We start from the raw sequence: 26,500 nt of genomic DNA, 5'->3' as shown, positions 1-26,500 counted from the left end.
TCCATATTTCTTTGCTTCTGTATTGCACGTGATCATTCCACTTGCGTCCGTTACAATAATCCGTCAACATTTTCCCCAGGATGAAAAAATATATAATTTTTGGCCTCTTGTGTACTGCAGGAAGATACCATCTAATTGGCCATGTGTGTAATTCGAGCCCATCCAGTAATCTGCTGTCAATCAAAGAGGGAGGAAAACAGTGACCATCTCACAACTGCCGCCTCCTGCCGCGCAAACAAAGGATTCTGCATTGCCATTCGTTTCTGGTCATCGCCCCGTCCTTTAAGAGGCCCCAGATCTGTCGGAACGTTAAAATGCACGTCGCTTAGATGGTTGGGGTCATTGTCCACCTTTAGAAAGAGAGAGGAGGTTAGCAGGACGAACGCCGTCCATGCCCCGCTCCCGGAGCCTGAAGGGAGCACGGCTCGGAGGGATACGGCGTGCTGCCCGAGCGTGGTGACGCGGACAGCTTCCCCCCCCCCCCCCCCCCCCCCGCGGAACCTTCCGAAAACAATATGTCCGCCTGAAGGAGCCGCGGGGGCTGATCAGCGAGCCTGGGGGGTACCGAGGAAAAGGGGGCGATACAGATAGGGGAGCGGAGCGGAGCGGTCCCGTACCGTATCGTGCAGTTGAACGGTGGCACTCGAGCCGGCCCCGGGAAGACGAAGCGGTGGGGGAGGAGGGGGGTAGCGGCAACGGCGACGACGGGTGTGTGTGTGTTGAGAGCGGGAGTGAGTTTAAAACCTCTCTCTCTCTCTCTCTCACACACACCCTGCGGCGAGTGTGCGCTGGTGGCAGTCGGATGTTCGCTGGAAAGGGGTGGGGGAGAGCGAGGTGAGTGAGGGGTTGAGGGATCGAAGGGAGGGCGGGCTCGGCGGACAGCCGTCAAAAGTTGGCCTTGTGTATGTGCGCGCGCGCGCACGCGAGGGAGGGAGATGGAGGGAGACGGGGCTCGAGCTAGTTGAAGGTTGGCTTGGGGTTGACCCTGAGGGTCAGGGCTGTCTCTGTAAACAAGGCGCTAGGTTAAGGAGGAGGGGATGATGGAGATTTTCCAAAGCTCGCCATGTCCCCCCATCTGCCTTTTCAAGACCCGACTGTGTCGGCAGTCGCCCTTCAAATCATCGACAACAAACTGTTTATTTCAAATTAAACAGGGACTGCTGATCCTATCCTTTATCTCCACAACCTCCCACTTAAAAAAAAACAGGAGTTTCTGCTGTACAAAACTTAATACCGATTATTTACTTGGTGTATTTTTATTTATCTTGGTTCTGCTAGTTGAGGCTAAACGGTCTTTGTTATGTGGAATAATGTTAGCGGCTGACTTATTTCTTGTACAGCGCTCTTGTGTTTCGGAGAGTCGAATTTTCTTTCTGCAGTAGAGTGTTTTTGGAACGTGATGTGGACTTTTACTTACACGATAACTACTTTGGAGTCTTTTAACTTGTTAGTGAGTCGGAACGTTGTATTGGGTTATTTTTAGCCTCACCAATAAACTTTTTGAAGGCGTCTGCTGAGCAGTTTCTTTTAAATAATGGTTTTGAGTAAATCGTGTCATTGTTTTGTTCTTAGGTTTAGTGAGAGTAAATCAAGATGAATCCACAGCAGCGGATGGCCGCTATAGGAACGGACAAGGAATTGAGCGATCTGCTGGATTTTAGTGCGGTATGATGCTTGGAGGCTTTATTACGAATACGCTTTTCCCATCATTTGAAAGCAATGTGGCGTTGCCTGCGTCCAGCTTAGTCAAAAATAATCTTTTTGAAGTTTACCGTTATGTCTAGACGAGTCTTATAGTTTTTCAGGGCAGGTTAACTGGGAAACTTGTTCAAAGCAGTTTGAAGTGTTGCCGCGTTCAGGTCAGCATAATTTTATTTTCAATTGATGGACTTCTGCCCAGTGTTGTCAGATAAATGGTGGTGGCAAGCATATTTTCAAAATTTATAAATCGTTGAGTATTATGTCTTTATGAGAAAATACTCATTTTGATAATTTCGTTTGCATAATTTACAGTCGAGACAATCAGGAATGGATGCAATAACCTAATGTTAAATTGTCTATTTACATAAATTCGTTTTTATATATTTGAATGTGAAACTTATTATTTGAAACATTTAAACCAGTAATTCTTGACTGCTGTATCACAAAGGTACATGTTCTGTTATCAGGAGAGTCTGTCTTTAAGTACATTCAGTTGTGTTGAGTATAATATTATAAAATATAGATTACTAAAATATAGAAAAACATTGTTTTTTTTTAGATGTTCTCTCCTCCCGTTAATAGTGGAAAAAACGGACCAACCACACTGGCAAGCAGTCAATTTGGTGGTTCAGGTAAGGCTAAAATATGATCTCAAGTGCTGCAGTATGTATATTTTCTCATGGTTTTATTAACATAGGTTATTTTGTCTAATTTTATGCAGAGGTTTAGGATTTTAATTCTGATTTTTGTACAGTTAGTGTAGAAAAATTCTAAATCCTGAAAAGTGTTAATTTTCTCATCAGAATGTTGTTGTGTCAGCAATTGTTTGGGATGACTAAGATATGTTAAACTCCTTATGTGTACAGGTTGGATATTAATTGGGAGGTTTGAAGATGAATGCAGAGATTGTATGCAGTATTTACAACTGTAGTAAGCTCCATGTTTTGAAATAGAATTCTTTTTTATAAAGGAATGTTGTGGGCAATTAAGATAAAATTTGTTTTTCAGTTTGAATATTGAATTTTAGTTTTTAAGTCAGTGATATTTTATTGTAAAATTTGTTATTTTTAATCTGATCATTTTTGTTTAATCTAAAATGAATTTCTGAAAATTTGCAATTTTGTACTGAGATTGTCATTAATTTACAGCATTTTGTATTGTAACTTGAAGTTGAAACAGTTAACAGCAGTAATAATGGCTATAATTATGTTTTCTGCATTTGTTAACTTAGCATTTTCTACTGAGCAGTGATGCTATGCTGAGAAGAAACTGTATTGTGAACTTGCTGTTCATAATAAATCATTACAATTACTAATGTATTGTAGATCTAAAATTAATCACTTTAAATTAAGCCTGCTTTTCATGTTTGAAGGTTATATTGTATTCATGTCCTGGCTGTCAACTTTTATCAGATTGGAATCGTAACGCTACCTTTGGTACTGAGTTTGCATGAATGGAAAGTTGCATTCGTGTTCTAGGTCTGATTTGAAGTAATGGCTGGCTGTTAAGTATATTCAAGGCTGAGATAGACACATTTTTAGTCAATAAGGCTATAAGATAGGAAAGCGGGGTTGAAGTTAGTAAAGATTTCATTGACGGATCAAATAATCTACTTCTGCTACTGTGTCATATGGACAATTTATGGTATACCTTTTGGCAGTTTTGTACATTAAATTCTGCATTAAGATATTTATGAACTGACATGGATTTATGTTTCGTTCAGTAGAATTTTCCACCTTAGTGACATTTTTCTGCACGTTATTTGAAGTTAATCGAAAATACTAATTGTATGCCTGTTTGGTAGTTTGGCAAAGCTATTTGCAAGTCCCTGACTTACGAATTTATTAGTTTCTTGACTGAAGGCTTTTGACGGAATAATTTTATTCCTGTATGTAGTAATGTTACTGCTTGCTCAGATACGTATTCTTGTTTTAACTAACCTTAAATGGACTACTGGTTTTACGATTTCTTATTTAAAGGACTATTGAGACTTTATTCTTTGAATAATCATAGAATCTCCACAGTGTGGAAACAGGCCCTTTGGCCCAACAAGTCCACACTGACCCTCCGAAGAGTAATCCACCCAGACCCATTCACCTACCCTATTACTTGACACTTACTCCTAATTAATACACCTAACCAAATTGGATTGTGGGAGGAAACCCATGCACATGTGGGGAGAATGTCAGTGTGGAGTTTGCACAGTCACGCAATGGAACTTGTAATTTATAAATTTGTCAGTTAAACCTGGGATCATGTTCATGTTTTAACCCTTTGGTTTACATGTCACAGCCTATCTGGGTTCCAGTGTCAATTAAACCTTGAACACTAATCTTTACAAAGAACAGTACAGCACAGGAACAGGCCCTTTGGCCCAACAAGACTGTGCTGTCCCATGATGCCTTTCTAATTAAAAAATTTATTGCCTCTACATTGTTCATATCCCTCTATTCCCTGCCTATTTGTATATCTGTCAAGATGCCTTTTTAAACATTGCAATTGTATCTCTCTTAGCAGTCTCCTCTACAGCATGTTCCAGGCACTTACCTCCCTCTGCTCTTGCATCTCCTTTAAACTTACCCGCTTTCCCCTTAAACTCATGTCCCCATATAGTTGACATTTCTATCCGGTGAAAAAGACTGACGATCCATTCTATCAGTGTCTCATAATTTTGTAAACTTCTATCATGTTGCTCCTTATCTTTCATTCAAGTGAAAACAAACAAACAAAGTTTGTGCAGTCTCTTCTTGTAGGTAATTTTCAAAGCAGGCAACATTCTGGTCAACCATTTCTGAAGCCTGTCTCCAAAGCCTCTACGTAGATAAGGTGGGGGAGTTCAAAACGACTGAGCGTATTTATAAAGTGAGAGGAGAAAGATTTAAAAGGGACCTGAGGGGCAACGTTTTCCACACATAGGGTGGAACTGCCAGAGGGAGTGGTGGATGTAGGTACAAATATAACATGTAAAAGACATTTGGACAGGTATATGAATAGCAAAGGTTTAAAAGCATATGGCCCAAACACAGGCCAGTGGGACTAGTTTATTTTGGGAAGCATGGATGAGTTGGACCAAAGATTCTGTTTCCAGGCTGTGTGACTGAATGACACTATGACATTCTTCTGATAGTGTGGTATTGCAAATGTGTCCTAACAAACTTGTGTACAGCTGCAACATGACTTGCCAGCTTTCATACTGTGTGGCCTGCCTGATGAAAGCAAGCTGCGGTATGCCTTCTTGACCATCTTATTTACTTGTGTTATCACTTTTTGAGGGAACTGTGGATCTGTACACCCAGATCCCTCTGTACGTTGATGTGATTAAGGGTTCTGCCAGTTACTTCTTGCGTTAGCTCTCCCAAAGTGCGTCATCTAATTTGTCTGAATTAAACTCCACCTGCTATTTCTCCATCCAAATCTCTAGTCTGTCTATATGCTGCTGTATCCTCTGGCAATCCTCCTCACTATCAGCAGCTCTCTCCATCTTTCTCATCCTCAAACTTACTAATCAGACCACCCGCGTTCTCCTCAATCATATAGATAGATAATATATCCTACAATATAAAGTTGAAATTCAAAGATTTAAAAATAATAGACTTTGGAATACAAGGGACAATTATTTATTGCACTTACTATTTAAACTTGAACTTGACTTTACTCATGTATGATCTCTAACCTTGATTAGTTATTGTTTTACATCTGTGTAGCCTTTTCACAAACCATGATGACAATGCTGAATTAATCTGTTTGAGACCTACGATCATGGTTGTTGATTGTTTAAATAGAAACTTGCCATCTTGCAGATTTCCTTTGTGATCTGAGTATTTATCTCTTGGCTTGCATAAGTTGCACTGTTACCCCAGTAACATTGCACAGGAATTTATATAGAATCTGTCAATTTTGAATGTCCAAAGACTGCACATCACATCAGATTTTATATGTTGGTTGAATTTAGTCTTTTTATAGAAATTAGTTCTCCATCTGTTGTGGTCCATGTTGGGGTACTGGTTGCAAACATAGGGCTAGGAAAAAGGTTCGCCTTTAACAGGGTGAGGGTTGAGGCATCAAATTGAAGTGCAGAATCTCGGCTGGTAATTTTTGAATGATTATCTGATATGCATTAAGGATGGAGGAGTGGTACTGTTAATCAAGGATATCATTGCTGTAATTGTATAAATGACTTTTATTCAGGATGTGGAATTGTTTTGAATGGTGATGAAGAATGGTAGAGTAAATTATGAAAGTGAGGGGTCTACAGGCCTCCTCAGACCAGCCACAGTGTGACAAAACATACAAAAATATTAGCTGTTTATTAGAGGGATGACACAAATTATCAGTGATTTTAATCAAAACAGTAACTGGAGAAATTTAGTAGGTAATGGTCTATTGGATGATAGTTTATAGAATCTTTTCGAGAAAATTTATGGAGCAGTCTGCTCTTGAAACAACCAGAGGGCTGGTTCTTCTAGATATTGTGAAGTGTGATAAAAGATTACTTAATAGCCTCATCGTATAGCCATTTCTCAGTAGCAGTGACCATAATATGATTGAATTTTGTGTCTGGTTTTGAAAGGGTGAAGAGTTGAGCAAAGAGTATTATTTTAAACTTGAGTAAGGGCACCTCTGTGGACGTGAAAGCTGAAATAGCTGAAGTGAAGCCAGAGGGTAGAGTAAAAGGGCAGTAGTGGCAAGTGTTTAAGTGAACATCTTGGAATTTTCCTTTATAGTTGATATACTTGATATTCTAAGTTGTGGATGCACTATGTGGTTTATGAAATTTCAGGAAAGTATAAGTTGAAGACCCTTTATCAGAAATGCTCAGGGCCAGCTGTTTTCTGGAATTTGGAATTTTTCGGTTTTCAGAATGTGATGTTTAATGGTGAAATTTTTAAAAATCTTATCGGAGGAGCAGACTTCTAACTAAGAACTTGCTTGGCCATACACTCCTCATATTGCTTCTGAGTGACACACATCGAGTGGGTGTCGACTTGGGTTAACTGTTTGCTCGCCTGCAGAAGGGCTTATGCCCGAAACATCGATTCTCCTGCTCCTCGGATGCAGCCTGGCCTGCTGTGTTTTTCCAGCACCACATTTTTCAACTCTGGTACTCCAACATCTGCAGTCCTCACTTTCTCCTGCTCGCCAAACAACCTTGTTAATGAGAAAAAAACTTCACAAGCAAACTTCAGACTTGAGAGCTTTTTGGTTTTTGGATGTTCAGATAAAGGATCTTCTACCTGTATAAAACTTGAGGAAAAAGGTTTTAAATTGTGCTGAGCTTAGTAGTGGATCAGATGATTGGAGAGAATATAAAGAACAGCAGGTAATGATGAGAAGATTAACTGGAGAACAGAGTTACAGTGTATGGGGAAGCAACCAACAAATAAGAGGAGGCATTGGCTTAGTAGTATTATCATGAGACTATTAATCCAGTGACCCAGGTATTGTCCTGAGCACCTGGTTTCAAGTACTGCCATAGCAGATGGTTGAATTTAAATTCATATATTTAAAAAAAAATGTGAGATTTAAAAGTCTAATGATGACCATGAAACCATTTCCAGTTGTTGGATAAACCCATCTGGTTCATTCATTTTTAGGGAAGGAAATCTGCTGACCTGGTCTACATGTGACTCCAGACTCTTAACAATGCGGTTTACTCTGAACTACCCTCTGCGCAATTAAAGATGGGCAATAAATAGTGGCTTGGTGAGCGATGGCCACTCCCTGTGAATGAATAAAGAAAATATGAAAAGGGATAGTGTTTCTACAGATATTGAGAAAAGAGAGCAGAACAAGTGTTGATCCTTGAGTGGGTGAGAATGGAAGGTTTATTGATGCTCAAAGTCATTGGCAGGTGAAATGAAAGATTTTGCTTCTGTCCTCATGATAGAGCATACAAACACATTGCAATCAGAAGATAAAATGGTGGGAGGAACTTGAAATTAACCTCACAGGGTATGAGAAGATTGAAGCTGTGAGCTGACAAGTTCTTGGGTACTGATGAAGTTCATCTGAGGGTCTTGATGAGGTGACCTATGAGGTGGTGGAACTGTTGATAAACTTACATATATGCTAGATTTTGGAAAGGTTAGTTGGACTGGAAAATAGACAACATAACTCCTCCATTTGAAAAGACAGTCAGAAGGCAGGAAGCTATAGACCCGTTACCTTTGATGTTATCTTGGTGGAGGTGTCATCATGGAGATTATATCTAGGTATGTTGAAAAACTCAAAATTGCTCAGGAAGAGTTACTATGGATTTGTGAAAGCGAAATAATCTTTCAAAGAAATCCAATAAAATTTGTTAAAGAGTAGCATACACCATGGATAAAGAAGAGTCTCTAAATATACTGGACTTGGATTTCCAGAATGTATTTGACAAGGTGCCATTTCAAGAAGGACAGTGGAGAGTACGAGGAGCTCATGCTGTTGGGAGTAACATACCAGCATTGGTAGAAGATTGTTTGGATGATGGCAGCGAGTATGCATAAATCTTTGTTATTCTGATTGTTTAGATGTAATGAATAGTGTCCTGCCGAAGTGTATGCCAGACTTCAGCTTTTTTCAATTGACATCAATGACTAGGATGAGAGCAATAAAGGCATGATAGCTAAGTTTTCAGATGGCACCAAAACAGGCATTAGAATGTTGCAGATTGTGTATGGGCAAATACCTGGTACATGGAGTATAACGTGGGAGAAGTGAAGTTGTTCATGTTGCAAGGAAGAATAATAAAAGTTTCCCTTAAATTACAAATTACTGCAGAATTTGGAGATATAGAAGGATTTAGGTGTTCTAGTCCATAATATTAGTAAGCAGGTGCAGCATGTATTTAAGAAGGCTAACGTGATGCTGTCCTTCATGTTAAGACCATAAGATATATGAGCAGAATTAGACCATTTGGCCCATTGAGTCTGCTCTCCCATTTGATCGTGGCTGATACGTTTTTCAACCCCATTCTCCCTGTAACCCTTGATCTCCTTACAAATGAAGAACCTGTCTATCTCCGTCTTAAAGATACTCTGACTCCACTATCTTCTGTGGTAGAGAGTTTCACAGATTCAGCAATCTCTTGCTGAAGAAACTAATCTTCATCTCCGTTCTCGAGGGTCATCCCTTCGTTTTGAGGCTGTGCCCTCAGGTCCTAGTCTCTCAGAAAACTGTAAGTTAAAATCAGATGTCCCCTCTTTCTAAACTCCATTGAGTACCGGTGTCGACTCTTCAACTGCTCATATGACAAGTCCTTCATTCTTGGGATCGTTTTTGTGAATTTCCTCTGGAAGCCCTCCAAGCCAGCTCAGGTGCTGGAGCCAAAACAGCATTTGATATTCCAAATACATCTGACCAGAACCTTATCCAGTTCAGTAGTACATCCCTGTTCTTGTATTCTAGCCATCTCAAAATAAATGCAAGCATTGCATTTGCCTTCTTAACTGTAAGCTGAACTTGCAAGCTAACCAAAGGAGAATGTTGAACCAGGATTCCTAAGTTCCTTTGTGCCTCAGATTTACAAAGTTTTTTTTCCCCATTATTAAAAAAATAGTCTGCGTCTCTGCTCTTCCGACCAGAGTTCATAGCCTCACAGCTTCCCACATTGTATTCCATCTGCTACCTTCATTGCTTAGAATTTTGAATTGAGGAGTTAGGATGTCATGTTGAAGTTGCTTGGGATGTTGGTGAGGCCTCTTCTGGAGTACTATGTCCAGTACGGGCCATCATCTTATAGTAAAGATATTATTAAATTGGACAGGGTTTAGAAACTATTTGCCAGGATGTTGCTGGTTTGAGTTACAAGGAGGTGCTGAATAGACTGGGACCTTTTTCCATTGAAGCATAGGAGGTTAATGGGTGACCTTTAGAGGTTTATAAAATCATGAGCGGTACAGATAAAGTTCAAGGTTTGTATAAAAATTTGTAGTTTGTGTGCTGGTTGTCGTACTTGTGGGTATGTTCGCCGAGCTGGGAAGTTGCTTTGCAGACTTTGGTCCCCTATCCAGGTGATGCCTTCAGTGCTTTGAAGCCGCCTGCGACGCGCTTATGTAACTGGAACAAATAGCCCTCCCACAAATCCAACCCAAACTCTGCATCAGATAAATGGATGACACTGTCGTTATTGTTAAGAGATCAGAAATTGAGAACACACTCCATATTATCAACACCACACTCACAAGGATCAGATTTCCAAGAGAGGAGAAACCAACAATCAACTCCCATTCCTGGATATGATGGTAGAAAGAACACAACAGTGAATGCACCACAAAAGTGTACAGGAAAGCCACACACTCTGACAAGGTTTTGAACTACAACAGCAACCACTCGAACACACAAGCTGCATTAGGACCCTGTTCAAAAGGGCTACAACACACTGCAGCTCTCCTGACCTATGAAAAGAAGAGGAGCACCTCTACAGAGTATTTGCCAAGAACAGATATCCCTGTAACTTCATCCACAGATGCCTAACAACTAATGATGCAGCAAGGACGTGTCATGGCCAACTCACCAGCCACGCTACCTTACATAAAAGTCTCTGAACTGACCGCCAGACTTCTCCTGACCACTGGGATTCATGACAGCCCATAAACCGACAGCCACGTTCGGACAATAACTCACCCTATACCTATCACGTTCAAGACCAATGCAGTTTACAAGATTCCATGCAAAGACTGCATAAAACACTATGCAGGACAAACAGGCAGACAACTAGCAATCCATATCCATGAACACCAACCAGCCACTAAATGCCACGACCACCTGTCCCTAGTAGCCTCACACACTGATGACTAAGGCCACAAATTCGACTGGGACAACACAACGACCATAGAACAAACCAAACAGGACAGCCAGATAACTTCTAGAAGCATAGCACTCCTCCACTGACTCTATCAACAAGCGCATTACCCTCAATCCAATATACCGGTCACTACAACAAACTACCGGAACCGGCAACTGGAAGCAACAGGAACCGCGTCAAATAAGTGAGAGAAGACAGGACAGCAGTACTTCACAGGAGGCTCCAAAGCACTGAGGTAGGGAACAAAGCGTCTGCAAATCAACTTCAATTGGGCAGGTGTCTTTTCCCTAGGGTGGGGGAATTTCACTTGGGGGGCATTTTTTAAGGTTAGAGAAAACATTGTTTAAAAAAAGTTGCCCCTTATGTCTTTTTTAAATTGGTTTTGTTTGTGTGTGTGGATTGAGCGTCCAGAGGAAGTAGTGGATGTCGGTACAGTTGCAGTGTTCAAAAAGCATTTGGATAAATAGACCATAAGACATAGAAGCAGAAATTAGGCCATTCAGTCCATTGAGTCTGTTCTGCCATTTAATCATAGTTGATAAGTTGCTCAATCGCATTCTCCTGCTTTCTCCCCGTAACTCTTAATCCCCTTCGCAATCAAGAACCCTATCTATCTCTGTCTTACATATACTGATTGATCTGGTATCCACAGCCTTCTGTGGCAGTGAATTCCATAGATTCACCACTCTCTGGCTGAATTGGTTTCTCCATATCTCTTCTAAAAGGTCTTCTCTTCACTCTAAATCTGTGCCCTCAGGGTCCTAGTTTCTCCTGCCAACAGAAATATCTTGCCAACATCTACTCTCTCCAGGCTCTTCAGTATTCTGTAAGTTTCAATTAGATCACCCCCGCTACCTCCCATCCTTCTAAACTCCATAGAGTATGAACCCAGAGTTCTCAAGCATTCCTCATGTTCAGCAGTTCATTCCTGGGACCATTCTCATGAACCTCCTCTGAACACGCTCTAGGGCCATTATATCCTTCCTGAGATATGGGGCCCAAAACTGCACACAATACTCCAAACATGATCTGACCAGAGCCTTTTGGAGCCACAGAAGTACATCGCTGCTTTTATTTTCAAATCCTCTCAAAGTAAATGTCATCATTGCATTTACCTTCAGAGAATCCTGGACTCGAACTCCCAAGACTCTTTGCAATTCAGACTTCTGAATTTTCTCTCCACTTACAAAGTAATCCATGTCTCTCTTCTTCGTACCAAAGTGCATGACCTCACACTTTTTCCCGTTTTGTATTCCATCTGCCACTTCCTTGCCCACTCTATTAACCTATCCAAATCCTTCTGCAGCCTCCCTGCCTCTTCAGTGCTACTGGTCCCTCTACCTATCTTTTGTATCATCTGCAAACGTAGCCAGAATTCCCTCAGTTCCATCATGTTTCCAGAACGACCTCAGTTATCCGAACATCAATTATCCGAGTTTTGGATAATCCGAACAAGATCGTTATCCAATGTCTGAACAATCAGTTATCCAAGCAAAATACTCCCTTTCTTCTTGTTTGGATAATCAAGGTTGTTCTTAAAGTGAAAAGTTGTGGTCCCAACGCTGAGCCACTTGTCACCAGCTGCCACCCTGAGAAGTACCTTTTTATTGTCACACTGTTTTCTGACAGACAGCCAGGCGTTTATCAGGCTACTCAGCAGCCTCCTGTGCAGCACCTTGTCAAAGGTCTCGTGAAGTCCGGGTAACTAACATTCTTTGGCTCTCTTTGGTCTAACAAGCAAGTTACTTCCTCAATGATTACTAGCAGATTTGTAAGGCTTGTACTCCCCTTGATGAAAACATGCTGAATCTGCCCTATTTTACCATACACTTCCAAGTATTCAGAAGTCTCATCTTTCACAACGGATTCCAAGATCTTACCTATGACCGAGGTTAGGCTAATTGGTCTGCAATTTTCCATCTTATCCCTTATTCCTTTTTTAAACAGGAGTCTCAAGTTAGTGATTTTCCAGTTCTCTGGGACTTTGCCTGATTCCAATGATGCCTGAAAGATTACCATTAATGCCTCCACTATCTCTTCATTTTATCTCCCTTAGAACTCTGGGTTGTGGTTCACCTGGCCCAGGTGATTTATCTACCTTCAGGGCATTCAGTTTTTGAAGCATCTTCTCCTTGGTGATGGCAACTATATACTCAGTTGTGCCCCCTCACTCATCTCTCCTGCATCATTTTCCAAGGCCCAAAGTCCACCTTTGCCTCTCTTGCCCTTTGTTTATATCTAAAGGAGCTCTTACAGTCTTCCTTTATATTACTGGCGAGCTTACCATTATATTTAATGTTCTCCCTCCTTATTTCTTTTTTTGTTGCCATCTGGTCTTTGAAAACTTTCCAATCCTCTGATTTCCCACTGTCTTTCAACACATTATATGCTTTTCCTTTTGCTTTTATGCTATCCATGATTTCCGTAGTCAGCCATGGTTGCCTCAAGTTGCTCTCTGTTCAGCTCCTCTCCTGAAGTGTTTAGAGGTGTTGGTTCCTTTTCTTGAGATTCTTTCTTTATGCAACTGCAGTATACCAACTTTTGTGAACAGCCAAAATTTATTGATTAAGTACAAGTTTTTTGGAGGGACCCTTAACACTCTTTGCAGGGCTTGTGGAGCCGTGTCAAGAGACCTCTCTGAACAAAGGGACCAGTTTTTCCTTTATACACGATTTTACATCACAGTCAGTTATGCCCACAAGACAACCCCCAGCCATTTTCCCCCATAGTCATATGCCACTCAAGTCACAATGTAATGTGGATCATTCCTTCATGGTAAGGTTTTGTGTAAATCATTCTTTTTAACAGCAGGGTGTGGGCAGAATTTTAACTGCAGTGTTCTTATTGATTCCAACTGCAAGACAGAGAAACATACCACCCTGCCCCCCTGGGGCATCTAATTTCTTTAAGGTCAGCAGAGCAAATTAATGTCTTAACATCTCAGAGCGATATGGGCCAAGTGTAGGCAGGTGGGACCAGCTTAGTTTAGGACTATGGTTGGCATGTATAGGTGGATTGAAGGGAAAGTTTCTGTGCTGTGCTGACTTCTTTGACCACTCTCCAAGCCTGTCCAAGTCCTTCAGCCTTCCTGCCTCCTCACCACTACTTGTCCCTCCATGTATTTTTGAGTCATCTGCAAACTTAGGAATTAGTTCCTTCATCAAGATCGCTAATGTATAATATGAATTGCATAAGTAAAGTAACGAGGAATTGAAATTAAAGAAAGGGAAATATGCTCCATTTATATGGGGCATTGGTGAAACAACCTTGAATACTGTGTAGTTGGTCCCCTTATTTAAGGAAGGATGTTAATGCATTGGAGGCAGTTCAGAGTAGGTTTACTAGATTGATACCTAGCGCAAATGAGTTGTCTTCTGACAAAATTTGCACTGACTGGGCTTGTTTTCACTGGATTTTAGACAATTGAGGGATGCCTTGAATCAAGTGTACAAAATGCTGCATGATCTTGAAAAGGTAGATGTGGAAAAGATGTTCTGTCTTGTGGCTGTTTGTAGAACATGGGGACTCAGTTTAAAAATTAGTTGTTGCCCCCTTAGGAAAGTGATAAAAATCTTTTTTTCCTCTTGATAGTTGTCCGACTTGGATATTCTCTGCTTTGGGTGGTGGAGGTGAGGTTATTGTGTATTTTCAAGGTAACGATAGATAGCTTCTTGAATAAGGGAATCCAAAGTTATCGGGAGTATGCGAGAATGTGGAATTGGAAATGCAAACTGATTAACCTTAATCTTATTGAATGATGGAGCAGGCTTGAAGGGCTGAGTGGCCTGCATCTGTCTCTTATATGTTTGATCAGATCTGAAAACATCTCTATTCTCCATAGCGTAAGGCAGTAGTTTAAAGTGCCTGTGCTGTAAAGACGATAATTGTTCCAAGTGTTGTTCTTCATGTCCTAAAACCACTCGACATTGTCTGATTTGATAACCAGGATCATCTAATCATACAGTTCAACTGACAGGAATGTTTCAATCTGAGATTGAATGTTCCTGCTGGATGAAAATAATATTGGTAAATATGAATTTGCCATTTGGTCCATTGAGGAATATTCATTTAATTGTCACAACTGTATTGATATTGCTGATTTTTGTTTTGCCCCTATCTTTTCATACTTTGAAATTTAATTTAAATTTGGACTTCGATCAAAAGGTCTAGGGATTTTTGCTAACTTTCTGACAGGCACTGTTGCCTTGTTTAGTATTGATAAGTGTGCTTTCTCTTCTTGATGCAGTGAATTGCCATGTTGACATCATGTTGTCTTTTTAAAAGGTAACTTTAAAAGATCAAGCACTTTCTTCACAACAATGTATGTTTCTTTTTGTTTAGTCCAATAGTAGCTTGCCAAATAACCATTTTGGTTATTAAATTAGAAATTATCCTGGAAGATTGGGCCGGACTGTCTGTTTACAGCTTTGACTTGAGATCAGTGGTCAAGATGTTCCCTCCAAGCTGCACAGGGTACGCACAGTTCAACAAATGCCTTTAAGATATTATGTATGCAAAATAATTTCAAGGGCCTGTGCAGTTAAACAAATTGCCAGCATCCTCCAGAAATAATTAGGTGGTGTATCAGCTTGACTCAGTTGATAGCATCCTTACCTTGAATCAAGTTTTCAGTTTGATTATCACTCCAGAGCTCAGCCATGTGGTGCAGGCTAAAATTTAAATTGGAAATATACCACTTTGGGCCTTAATTTACAGTAAGATCCAATGTGGCTGTTGATCATGTGGTGGTATTTTTAAACAAAAGCACAAGCATGCCTTTCTGTCCAACGAGTTGTTTGTGCTGGTATTTCTGCTGCGCTGATGATGACTTGTCTCCCTTGCCTAATTCTTTTAATTCTATCAGGATTTAACTGGTCATTTTAATTTATTGTTTGTGGATCTTGGTGGTATGAAAATGTTTAAAAACATTCAGCACAAAATGTAAGTCATGAACCTGACAAGTAAATTGCATTATACATTTCAAAAACATGATAAATTTGTGCTTTTTAGCTTGATTTCTGGTACTGCGAGCTAATACAGTCAGGTGTTTATGAAGTAACTATCAGAAATTCAAAAGTGTAACATCTGGAATGATCGGTTTCTGGAACATATGAGGTAAAAGACTTTTTGTATGAATATAAATAAAACAAATCTGGAGATAATGTGCATGTCCAGATATTAACAGATATTAGCCAGTGAGCAGTTATAAAGCTTCTAAGTAAGCTATGGGGAAGCAAATAGAATGTGTCTCATTTTTAAGGTTCTGGCTTGACATGTACTAAAGGAAGTATTTAATGTAGAAATTTGGAAAATCTGAAAATCCATGTTATAGGATTTTGTAGAATGAAGTTGCTGACTTGTAATTGATTGAAACACTTAAACAATACCATAATAAGGATCTTGCTGCAAACTTGATTTGAAGACATTTAGATTCATCATAAACAAATGTGACTCAATTATCTAAATCTGCATTCTTTCCATTAATGCCCAAATCTTAATTTTATTGATTGTGGGTCCCGCTCTGTACCAATTTATGCAGTTTGGAATGAATGCTTGATTATTCTCAGGAAAATAATTTTCTTGAACTTGTAAACTTGCACAATCGTAGTTTTGTGTGTTCAAAATTTAGCGGACATGCAAAAATATGCCTTGACCTTGAAGAAATCTGATGTCCACATAGGCAAGCTGAACTTCAATTTTAAGAAGATTTGTAGCTCAGGTTGAGGTTCTGGATGGAGGTTTGCTCGCTGAGCTGGAAGGTTCATCTTCAGATGTTTTGTCACTCTATTAGGGTGACGAAACATCTGGAAATGAACCTTCCAGCTCAGCAAGCAAACCTACATCCTGAACTTCAATATTGGCCATTGCTGGTTTTTGATGAACAGTTTTGAGGTAAGTGTGTGTTGATGCTGTTCTGTTTTGTTTTCTCAACCTCTTGTGTAGTAGAATAATCTTTGGCTTGGTAACCGCTTTGGAGCTCCATTGACGGGCCTATAGGGCAAGATGGAGGATGAGTGGGAGAGTAGTTGATAAAAACAATAGGCAAGCCTGAAAATTGTCAGTACATTTTGCTCTGCTTGTCAAGAGTTGGCAACATCAATGTTGTGTAAAATCTGCAATGTACATGTGTATAAAATATAGATTTGCAGGGCTAACCACCACCTGTAGATTTGATACAATCTAACACTATTCAACTATTCAACTAATGGATGATGACCGACTCAGTCCAACAATCTACTGCAGTATTGTTGAGGTGGGGCAAGAGTGTTGTATTGCACTACAGTTCTGTATTCAGTTAACACTTCAGGTTGCTTAAAGTTCTCCTGGTTGAAGAAAGACTTATTGGCTGAAGGAGTTGATCTGCTAGTGGAGAATAAAAATACTGTCTCAGCAGTTGATCACACCACAATCATTGAAAGGATGGTCCAGAGCTGCTGGATATGGAACCTTAGCACTTCAAAAGTGAGTAATATTTTCGATTTGAACCTAATCCAGTCTTGAGCTGCTTTCGATGTATAAATGTGCACTGGGATCACTGGGTAGCAATTCAAATGTTGGAGCCTTCTCTTGTAGCATAGCACCAATGTGGTGTTGAGCAACAAAATTTGTGACTGTCTATAAAGCTGTTTGCTAATGTCAGTGGAAAAGTTGAGTGTAGAGCGAAATGGTGAGGTACAGTGGATTGCAAACAGAGGTGGTACTGGGGATAAAGACTTAGTCGTGAAGTGGGAGATGGCACGGGGCAGGGTGACACTAAGCACACAGACACACAAGATGGCCACTGAGCCATAAGTTGGCCACTTGACACACAACATGGCCACCAGACCACAATATGGAGAGAGACAGCAGAGCCAACACAGACACTGTCTGGGACCGCCAGAATGCTGGCACAATGCACTCACAACCAAGTTGATTAGTTGGAGGATGGAGGAGAGAATACACATGAGTAGCATATACTATGTACTGAAGTGTCTGAGTCCAGCCAAAACCTTTGATAGAAGTGCTAACAGTTTGTTATGGACTCAATATAAAGTGCTAATAGCAGGAGCTGCAGTAATAGTCCTTCTCAGGAAGAGCGAATAGCGCTCATTACTACAGCGCAGACATTGAAACCGGCAGTGTCTGCACTGAAACTGACAAAGACTGCAATGAAATTAACAAAGGCTGCGCTTGAAGTGACAGTGACTGCACTGAAATGATCAACTATTCTACAATGTTTACAATAAACAAACTGTTACAGAGACAAGAATCTTGTCACTGACCTAATAAAATTACAAAATGTATAAAAGTATCTTGATGTGCTCCGGGTTGAGAGAACACTTGCAGCTGACCACTGTGCTGTTAGTGTCTTTCTTTCCCCGGAGCTCTGGTGTTTCCTTGTCCAATAAGCTCTGTTGTTGAGCCCCGACTCTGACTCTGACTCTGAGGCTGGTGGTTTTTCTCAGCAGTAGCAGGAAACACTTGGGTCACTGTGCACACTAGGAAAGGTATTGTCAACTTCATTTGATGTTGTGCTATGGGGGTCAGGAAATTTACTGATGTGGAATGGATTGATAGCTCCTGTGAATTATTATAAGGTGATTTGTTGGTCTCATTTATTACTATTATAACACTGCCAAAGACAAAAGTGGGTTATGCTGAATTGCTGGGAGTAACAAGAATGTTTTGCTGCAAAGTTTCTGAAGAAGGACCATGAAATTTGGCATAAGATCTACTGATGATCATGACCAGAAAATGAATTTGTTTGCTGATTTGATGTGTTCTTGTTTGCAAAAAACCTTTATGGTAAACTTAATCGAAGAGGTTTCAAGAAATTGACTTATTGACATTACTGAGTTGTTGACATAATTTGGACTATAAAAATATCATTGAAGATGCTGTTTGTTTGGCTGATCATCCTGGCAAGAGCCCTCCAGTTATGCAGACAATATCAAAGTGAACAGCATTGTCAATGAAGAGGATTCAAATGATATACATGTGTGAAGAATTTGGATCAGTGGCTGACCAGTGCAGTTCATTGAGATAGAATACAATAATTACATGGGCTAGTACAGCCACCATGATGTATATATTAAATGAAGCATTCATTCAATGTATTATGGAAGACAATTTGGGGAATATTATGGATGATTCTCCAAATCTCATGTCACATTTCATGGACAGAAAAAGTAAACAATCCCAAAATTCAACTAGAATGGGGAAACATATGAAGCACCTTTATTTAAAACAATAAGAAAGTTACTGAAAATACCTGGCAGGTCTTCAGCATTAATGGCGAGATAGAGTTAATATTTGAGCATAATGAGCTTTCATCATGAGTTGTGATGAGCTGAAGTGAATTCCATTTGTTGGAAATTTTACTTTTCCAGCAGATTTTTTTGTGATGAGACTAAATTTTCAATAACTATTGTTTAGATTTCTGCTCTTTTGAGAGTAGGAAATGTTGTTGTCCTTGAAATCTTAACTGAAGTTAGTTATATTCAACTACATAAACCTTTAATCGCAAATGAGATCATGCTTGGTTGTTTAATTATGATGAATGCAACAATGTCAGTAATCAAAATGTCGTTTTCCATTATTCTCCAGGTATCGTCAGTGTTTTGGGAGTCCTCTTCAGAGGAAAATCAATTGGTTAATGATATCAATAGTTAACAGAATCCAACTTTCTATTCGTCTTGTTTGTATTGTGCATTATTAAGTGTTATTTAATTCATTCATCATTGCAGAGATAGAGCTGGTTAATTGGATTCCCTGTACTGTTCTGTTCCATGATTCTGTGATACGTCTGCATTGATGTTAAGTAGAGGTGCAAAGTCAAGTGAGTTGTTTAAATAATTTGGAATTAGATCACAATCATAGAATCCCTACAGTGTGGAAACAGGCCATTAGGCCCAACAAGTCCACATTGACCCTCCAAACAGTAACCCACCCAGACCCATTCCCCACCCTTTTATTCTACATTTGCCCCTCACTAATGCACCTAACTTAGACATCCCTAAACACTATGGGCAATTGCACGTGGACAATCCACCTTACCTGCATACCTTTGGATTGTGGGAGGAAACCCACGCAGACATGGAGAATGTGCAAGCTCCATGCAGATAGTTGCCTGAGATTGGAATCGAACCTGGGTCCCTGGCTCTGTGAGGCTGCAGTGCTAATTTGAATATGATCATGTAGTTTTGCTCATAGCTTGATTATAGTTACAGATTGTAATAATCAAATCGATTTACAATCTACCATGGCTGATGGAATATTTTTCTGTATGTGTTGGGAATTTAATTTCTGAAGCCTACTTGTATGACTGTTGTCAGAGTCATACAGCATGGAAACAGGCCCTTTTGCTGATCAGGTTTCCTAAACCTAACTCGTCTCATTATCCTGTGTTTGGTCCATATCCCTCTAATATCCTGTCCTAATATCTTTTAAATGTTGTAATATAGTTAACAGTACTGAATAATTTTTTTCTCTTCCTTGTCCCTGATACCAACCAGGCTTTTACTACTTAGTACAGTGGCACAAGTACTGATTTTATGTCCAATCAATTTTAGATGCTTAATAACAAGTCTGCAATTTTGATTTAGTAAAAAAAGTGAATACGGTATATCAGAAAGGTATACTCAGGACTCCAGATTTATAAGCCTGTTGATCTTGTAGCATTCTCTTTTATGCATAGTGCTGAAATATCAATAGTATTACACAATGTTAGACATGGTATTTTTGTGTGAAGGCAGAGCATTGTACTTTTAAAACCAGAAATGTAAAAAGTGATAAAGCATCAGTTCCTTGTTTCTGGAAGGGAGCTGTGCATACTGGAAAATGATTTGTAAAGATACTCTGGATCAAGTGACTGGTGCACCCGCAGTGTAACTGAAAGCACAGTAGAGGCTACCTTACTTGCTGTGGCATTGTTGTGACCATTTTGGTTAGTACATTTTTTTTAAGATAGTTATGCTGTGTAATGTAGAGTGCATTATTATATTGTTCAGATGTGTTTTGAGGTCCTTTTAAGACCACAAGGTCTAATTTTCTGTTTACTCTTGGGTTAAAAATTTTATTCTTCAAGCTTTTGGCTCGTGATACTGTGTGTAATTGGTTGGACTGGCCCATCATCAGAGGTTCTGGTAATTGCCAGTTTAGATATTTTCAAAAACAGACTTCACATGAGCATGAGAGTATATTGTACCTTGCGTTGTTAAATGCATCTGTGCATATGAACTTTGTGTCACTATTTCCAGTAGTCAGTATCTTGGAAGAATGGGTAGTTTGCCTTTTTTTGAAAAAGGAAGGAAAAAACTGATTTGGAAAATGAAAATTTACTTAGAAATGTTTACAAACTTCTCTGAACTGAGCAGTATATAGGTAGCTGTATTTCGCTTTGTAGCAACAGTGGCCATAAATATGCCATGCCAATTGGCAGCTAAACAGCTTGACTGTGCTCTGATCCAGACTTGCTTGCTGAGCAGTATGTCAGAAGGTTTGTAAGTATTTTCAAAAATCTTTTATGGGATATGGGCACACTGGCTATGCCAACATTTATTGCCCATCCTTAGTTACCATTGTAAAAGGTGGCAGTGAGCTGCTGCTTGAACTGTTACAGCCCATATGGTGTGGGTTGACCCACAGTGCCCTTAGGGAGGGAATTCTAGGACTTTGTTCAAGAGATTGTGAAGGAATGGCAATTATATTTCCATGTGAGCATGTTGAATGGCTTAGAAGGAAACGTGAAGCTGGCGGTGTTCCCATATACCTGCTGCCTTTATCCTTCGAGGAGTTTTCAGTTAACACTCAAGTGCAAAATAATTTATTTAAATAGTTTGAGCTGGAATTAATTTAGACTTGCATTCCAGAGTTGACCCAACAATGTATGTGCTGCAGTCTCCTGTTGAAGTGCAAGCTGGAGGCTTACCGGCATGACGTTTTCCCCTTATGGTTCAGTTTCATATCTGTCTCTGGCATGAATATTCTGGAACTGATTTGTCTGATCAACCAGACAAATCACCAGTGATCATTCAAAATTGTTTCAGATTCTGTCCCAGTGACATCCTTAATGGCACTGGCAGGTGTCTCGTTACGTGTATGCCACTTGTCAGTATGTTGGTCAACTGATCATTTTTGTGTTTATGCTACAGGCAGACAGGACAAATGTAACCGAATCTGTATGTCCAGGTGAGCAAATCAAATCTGGTGCTGTTTCCTGGGTTGTAAAAAACAGCATTTGACTGAATCCTTCAGTTTACTGTCTAATGGTTAGGGTTACAATTTCTTCATTTTCCCCAAGTATTAACAAGAAAGCCAAGTTTTGCAGCAGTGCATTCACTACAGCTGAATTCAATCCCTTATACAGCAATGAGCTTTGCAGTAGTTTAGCAATTGGAAGTTGTAGCATGCTGATGGAATAGATTTATTTTCTTAACATAACCTAGAAACTGGGAACAATTGTAATGTTCCAACATGCACTTCCAGGTAAGATCAGAAAGTGACTTTTGTTTTGGAATGCAGCAAAAGTTCAGGGAAGAAAGTCAATTTGATGCAATCTGTATTGCTTGTGTTTTGCATGGTGACCTTGCACTTTCCTGTGAACTGGAGTCACAGGATCCTGTCTGTTTTGTGATCACTGATGGAAGCTGTGTGTGTGTGCGTGTTTGCTAATGCTCCAGGATTGTCGTCGCACCTGCATTCCTAATCTTCAGGACATTGCTTTGGGGCAAAACCAAAGAGATAATTACTGAAACACTTTAATGTTTATTAGTAGAAATGAAGAAGAAGTTGGGAAATGAAAATATGCTTGACTGTCATCAATCACCTCATTTGATGTGAGTGTCTCTTTATTTGGAGAATGCAGGCATTGTGAAACAAATGGATGCGTGGGGTGACCAGTTAAGGGGAACATCAGGTGAGTCAGTTAAAGGCGTGAGATCAATTACATCATGACCCCTTTAACATTACGTCTGCATCAACCTGGAGTCTACAGTTCTGTGCATAGACTTTATATTTTGTTTTTAGGAATATAGTAACATAAGAATATTGAGGAGAAAAATTAAATTGTGAACAGACCTTGCACTGAATTTCCTACAAATCAATGATTTCTCACCTTTTTCATTGAAGTTTATCCACATGTTCAGACAATAAATGGGATTGTATAAAGTAGTGCAGTAGGTACTTTTAAGACTGCAGTTGCCACTTTCCTCCAGGAATAAATTGATGGCAAGATTTAGTATCAAGATACCTTTGTCTGTACGTGCCCACATAACAATAGTGATCTATTCCAAGAATGTGCTAAGAGCAGACAGGTGGGACGAGCTTAGTTTGGGATTATGTTCAACATGGATTGGTTGGACCGAAGGGTCTGTTTCTGTGCTGTATGGCTATAAGTCTCCAAAACTAAGTGATCATGTATTTGGAAAATGCTGTCCAGGGATGTTTGCTGAACATTTGGAGTGCATCTTGTAGACTGGAAACATTGCTGCTACTGAGCATTGGTAGGGGAGAGATTTGCACCACATTTACAAACATACAGTCAAGTGGGCTGTTTTGTTCCGGACAATGTCAACTTTTTCTGGTGCTAGATTGGAGCTGCACCAATCCAGGCAAGTATATTCAGTTGCACTCCTGATTTATAAATGGTGGATAGATTTTGGGGAGTTAAGAGGTGAGTTAATTGCCACAGTATTCTGAACAATTCACCTGCTTGTAGCCATTGTATTTATACAGTGAGTCTCGTTCATTTTCTGGTCAGTGTTGGCAACATCCTGGGGATTAGTGGGGAATTCAGTGATGGCAATGTCATTTAATGTCAAGGACAGTGATTAGATCATGTCTTATTAGAGATACTCACGATCTGGCATTTCTGTGGAGTAAATGTTCACCACTTTCTTGCCCAAGCTTGGATATTGTCCAGGTCCTGTTACTTTTGGACCTGGAATGGTTTCTACATTGCATGCCAATGATTGCATATTCACACTTCTGACCTTTTGATAGCGGGAAGATCATTGATAATGCACCTGAAGATTGTTGGGCCTTGGACATTACCATGAGGAACTCCAGTCCTGAAGCTGGGATGACTGACTTAGAACAAGTACAGTCACCTTTCTATGTACCAGGTATTACTCCAACTGTCAGAAGAATTCCCCCCCATTTCCCAATAATGTCACTTGCCGGCTTCTTGATGTCACACTTGGTCAAATGCAGCATTGATGGAAAGGGCTGTAAGTCCCCCCTCACCTCTGGAATGCAGTGCTTTTTTGTCCCTGTTTGAACCAAGTCCTGTAATGAGGTCAGGAGCTGAGTGGCCCTGGCAGAGCCACAACTGGGCATTACTGAACAGATTATTGCTGACCTGGTATTGTTTGATAGCAGTGGTGATGACATCTTTCATTACTTTACTGATGATCGATAATAGGCTGATTGGGTGGGAATTGACTGGGTTGGATTTCTGTTTTGCCCAGGCATGGCCTGCACAATCTTGCACATTGTTGGTTTGACACCAATGTGGTCGCAGTACTGAAGTGTAAGATGGCTAGGGTAGCAGCGATTTCCTAGAGCACAAATCTAAAAGACTGTTGCCAAAATTTTGATAGGAGCCAATAACCATTGCCTTGTCGCGTGCAATGAATCAAATTAGCTGAAGACTGGCACATTTGCTGGGGACCTCTGGAGAAGTCCAAGATGGATCATCCACTTTGCACTTCAGGATGGAGCTTGTTACAAATGTTTCAGCTGTACGTTTTGCACTGACATGCTGTGCTCTTCAAACATTGAAGATGGGAATGTTTGAGGAGCAGCCGTCTCCATTTGAATTGTTTGTTTGATCATCATCATTCACAATTGGATGTGACAGGACTGCAGAGCTTAGATTTGAACTGTTGTATGACCCCCACCCCCGGCCCTGTCCATCATTTGTTGCTTATGTTGTTCAGTACCCAAGCAGTCCTGATTTGTAACTTCACCATGTTGACACTTCGTTTCGAGTGATGCCTGGTGCTGCTCCTGGTATGCCCTTTGGTACTCTGAGAACATGTTGCATTGATGGTTCAACTCAGTTAAAGATGAACCTCTCATTCATTTGGAAAGCGATAGTTTTCAGCTGCATTGAATGTATTTCTCTAACATGTTTTAACAGGAGGTAAATTGAATTATTGTTCTTTTTAAGTGCATTATTTTGTCTTTTTTAAATTTGAAAACAGTTACCATGTATACTCGTGTAAAAGTCAATCTCATGCAAAAGTTGACCCCTTAGTTTTGGCTAAAAAATTATGCATTTTCCATCAATCTTGTGTAAAAGTCTACCCTATATTACATTATAAACCTCTTACAAAGGAAACTGCATGTTCCCATTAACCCACTTAAACAAAATCTCGTTCGTTCATTCATTCATTCATACCGATAACTCTATTCATTGCTCTTTCTTTACTATATTGTGTCTCTGTTCATTCAGTCGTTCATTCATGCATTCATAACTGTACTTAGCCCACTTGGTTTACTACAGCACGTTTTGATTCATTCATTTATTCATTCATTCAGACTGGTACTAAGTCTATTGGTACTTAACGCAGTTCACTATACATTCAAAAGTTAATATTGTTAATAAGTTAATCATTTTAATTGTGCCATTACATCTGAATAAAAGTGAGATATATTAGCTGCATATATCTTTAATACTTTAACAAATTTGTCAATGTTGTTGAGGTTTATTACACACAAGAGTAAATGAAAGGGAAATGGAAGAAATTTGGCTGGAAAGTCCAACACGCTTACACAATCAGAATTTAATAAATGTTTCATTTTAAGTGTGCCATTATGCAAGGCCACGACGATGTTGAACAATGTGATTTTACAGGATTTCAATTAATCTTTTGACTTTAAATTTTCGTGCTGGTATGTATAAATAAAAATTACTACCAGTAATTCATTCTTATTTCTCATGCTTTTATCCAGTAATTACCTTTACCACAATTTATTGGGTTTTCTTTACTCAGGATTAGTTGAGTATTCAAATCGACTTCTGCGAATAATATGATATTTTGAACTGCAGCATGAATTTCAGCCCCTCAAAACTAGTGCCCGCGTAATAGTTGGCCCTATAAATTGAACCTTGAAAAATGCTAAACAATTTTACCTTTAATGATTCAAAACATGACAAGCCTCCAGTTAGTGTAATAGATTTTTAATAACATTATAAACATGAAATGAAGTGACACCAGTAGCAACATGTATTTGTGTGGCATATGAATGTAATATCATATCTCAAGGTGCTTCACAGAAGCTTTGTGATGCAAGATTTGATGCTATGCCACATGAGGAGACATTAGATCAATATAAAAAAGTTTGATTAAAGAGGTAGGTGTTTATGGAGTGTCTTCAAAAGAAGAAAATGAGGAAAAGAGATGTTTAGTGGAAATTTCAGAGCTTGGGGATGAAGCAAGGCAGCTGAAGGCATAGTTGCCAAAATTTAAAAAAAATGTGATTCAGATAAAATTATGGGTGTGCAAGAAACCTGAAATTTCGGATCAATGATGTCTGGGAGGGTTAAGAAGTCTGGAGTAAATTTTAGAGATGGGGACAGGCATGGAAGAGTTTGGAAAAAGAATAAAAATTTTAAAATGCTCCTCAAATGTAGTTCAGTAAATGCTGTGTTACGTGAACAAGACTTGACATGAGGTAGAACACGGGCAGCAGAGGTTTGGTTGACCTCAAACTTATGAAAGGTAAAAAGTGGAGACAGACCAGGATGGTGCAGATGTAGAAGCATAAATAAGGACTTCAACCAATGAACTGAGTCTCGCTGTTAGGCAGTATTATGGAAATAGTGGCATTCCTGATGGCACGAGTATGTGGTTGTCAGCTTATCTTAGAGTTTAGCAGAACAGAAGGGTTGCAGTATGACTGACGTAGTATCATACTTTTAGCAGGGAGAGGGATGAAGCTGGCAGGTAGAGAATCAAGTTTCAGTCGAGCAACGATCTTCCTAAAACATCTGGGATTAAGAGTCTAATGATCATGATGATACTG

General features: G+C 39.7%; 1 protein-coding gene across 6 annotated transcripts in view; it reads left to right on the top strand.

The window, feature by feature from the left end:
• The first annotated feature begins 523 nt into the window (after positions 1-523).
• The window catches only part of tcf12 (transcription factor 12), a 329,491-nt gene continuing 303,514 nt past the window's right edge, over positions 524-26,500 (top strand). For 2 of the 6 annotated variants that reach the window (XM_043677468.2, XM_043677462.2), the window contains exons 1-3: positions 524-834; positions 1,573-1,665; positions 2,261-2,333. In XM_043677468.2, coding sequence (XP_043533403.1) covers positions 1,594-1,665; positions 2,261-2,333 — 145 coding nt within the window. In that variant the 5' untranslated portion in view covers positions 524-834; positions 1,573-1,593. Of the gene's footprint in view, positions 835-1,572; positions 1,666-2,260; positions 2,334-26,500 lie in introns of those variants that run through there. The other 4 variants (XM_043677465.2, XM_043677466.2, XM_043677467.2 and 1 more) reach the window with 4 other exon arrangements.

This window comes from Chiloscyllium plagiosum, unplaced genomic scaffold (assembly GCF_037043375.1).
Source record: "Chiloscyllium plagiosum isolate Xiang-an unplaced genomic scaffold, Cpla_swu_hap1 HiC_scaffold_39, whole genome shotgun sequence".
Taxonomy (NCBI): domain Eukaryota; kingdom Metazoa; phylum Chordata; class Chondrichthyes; order Orectolobiformes; family Hemiscylliidae; genus Chiloscyllium; species Chiloscyllium plagiosum.
This window is presented reverse-complemented; position numbering and strand designations above follow the sequence as displayed.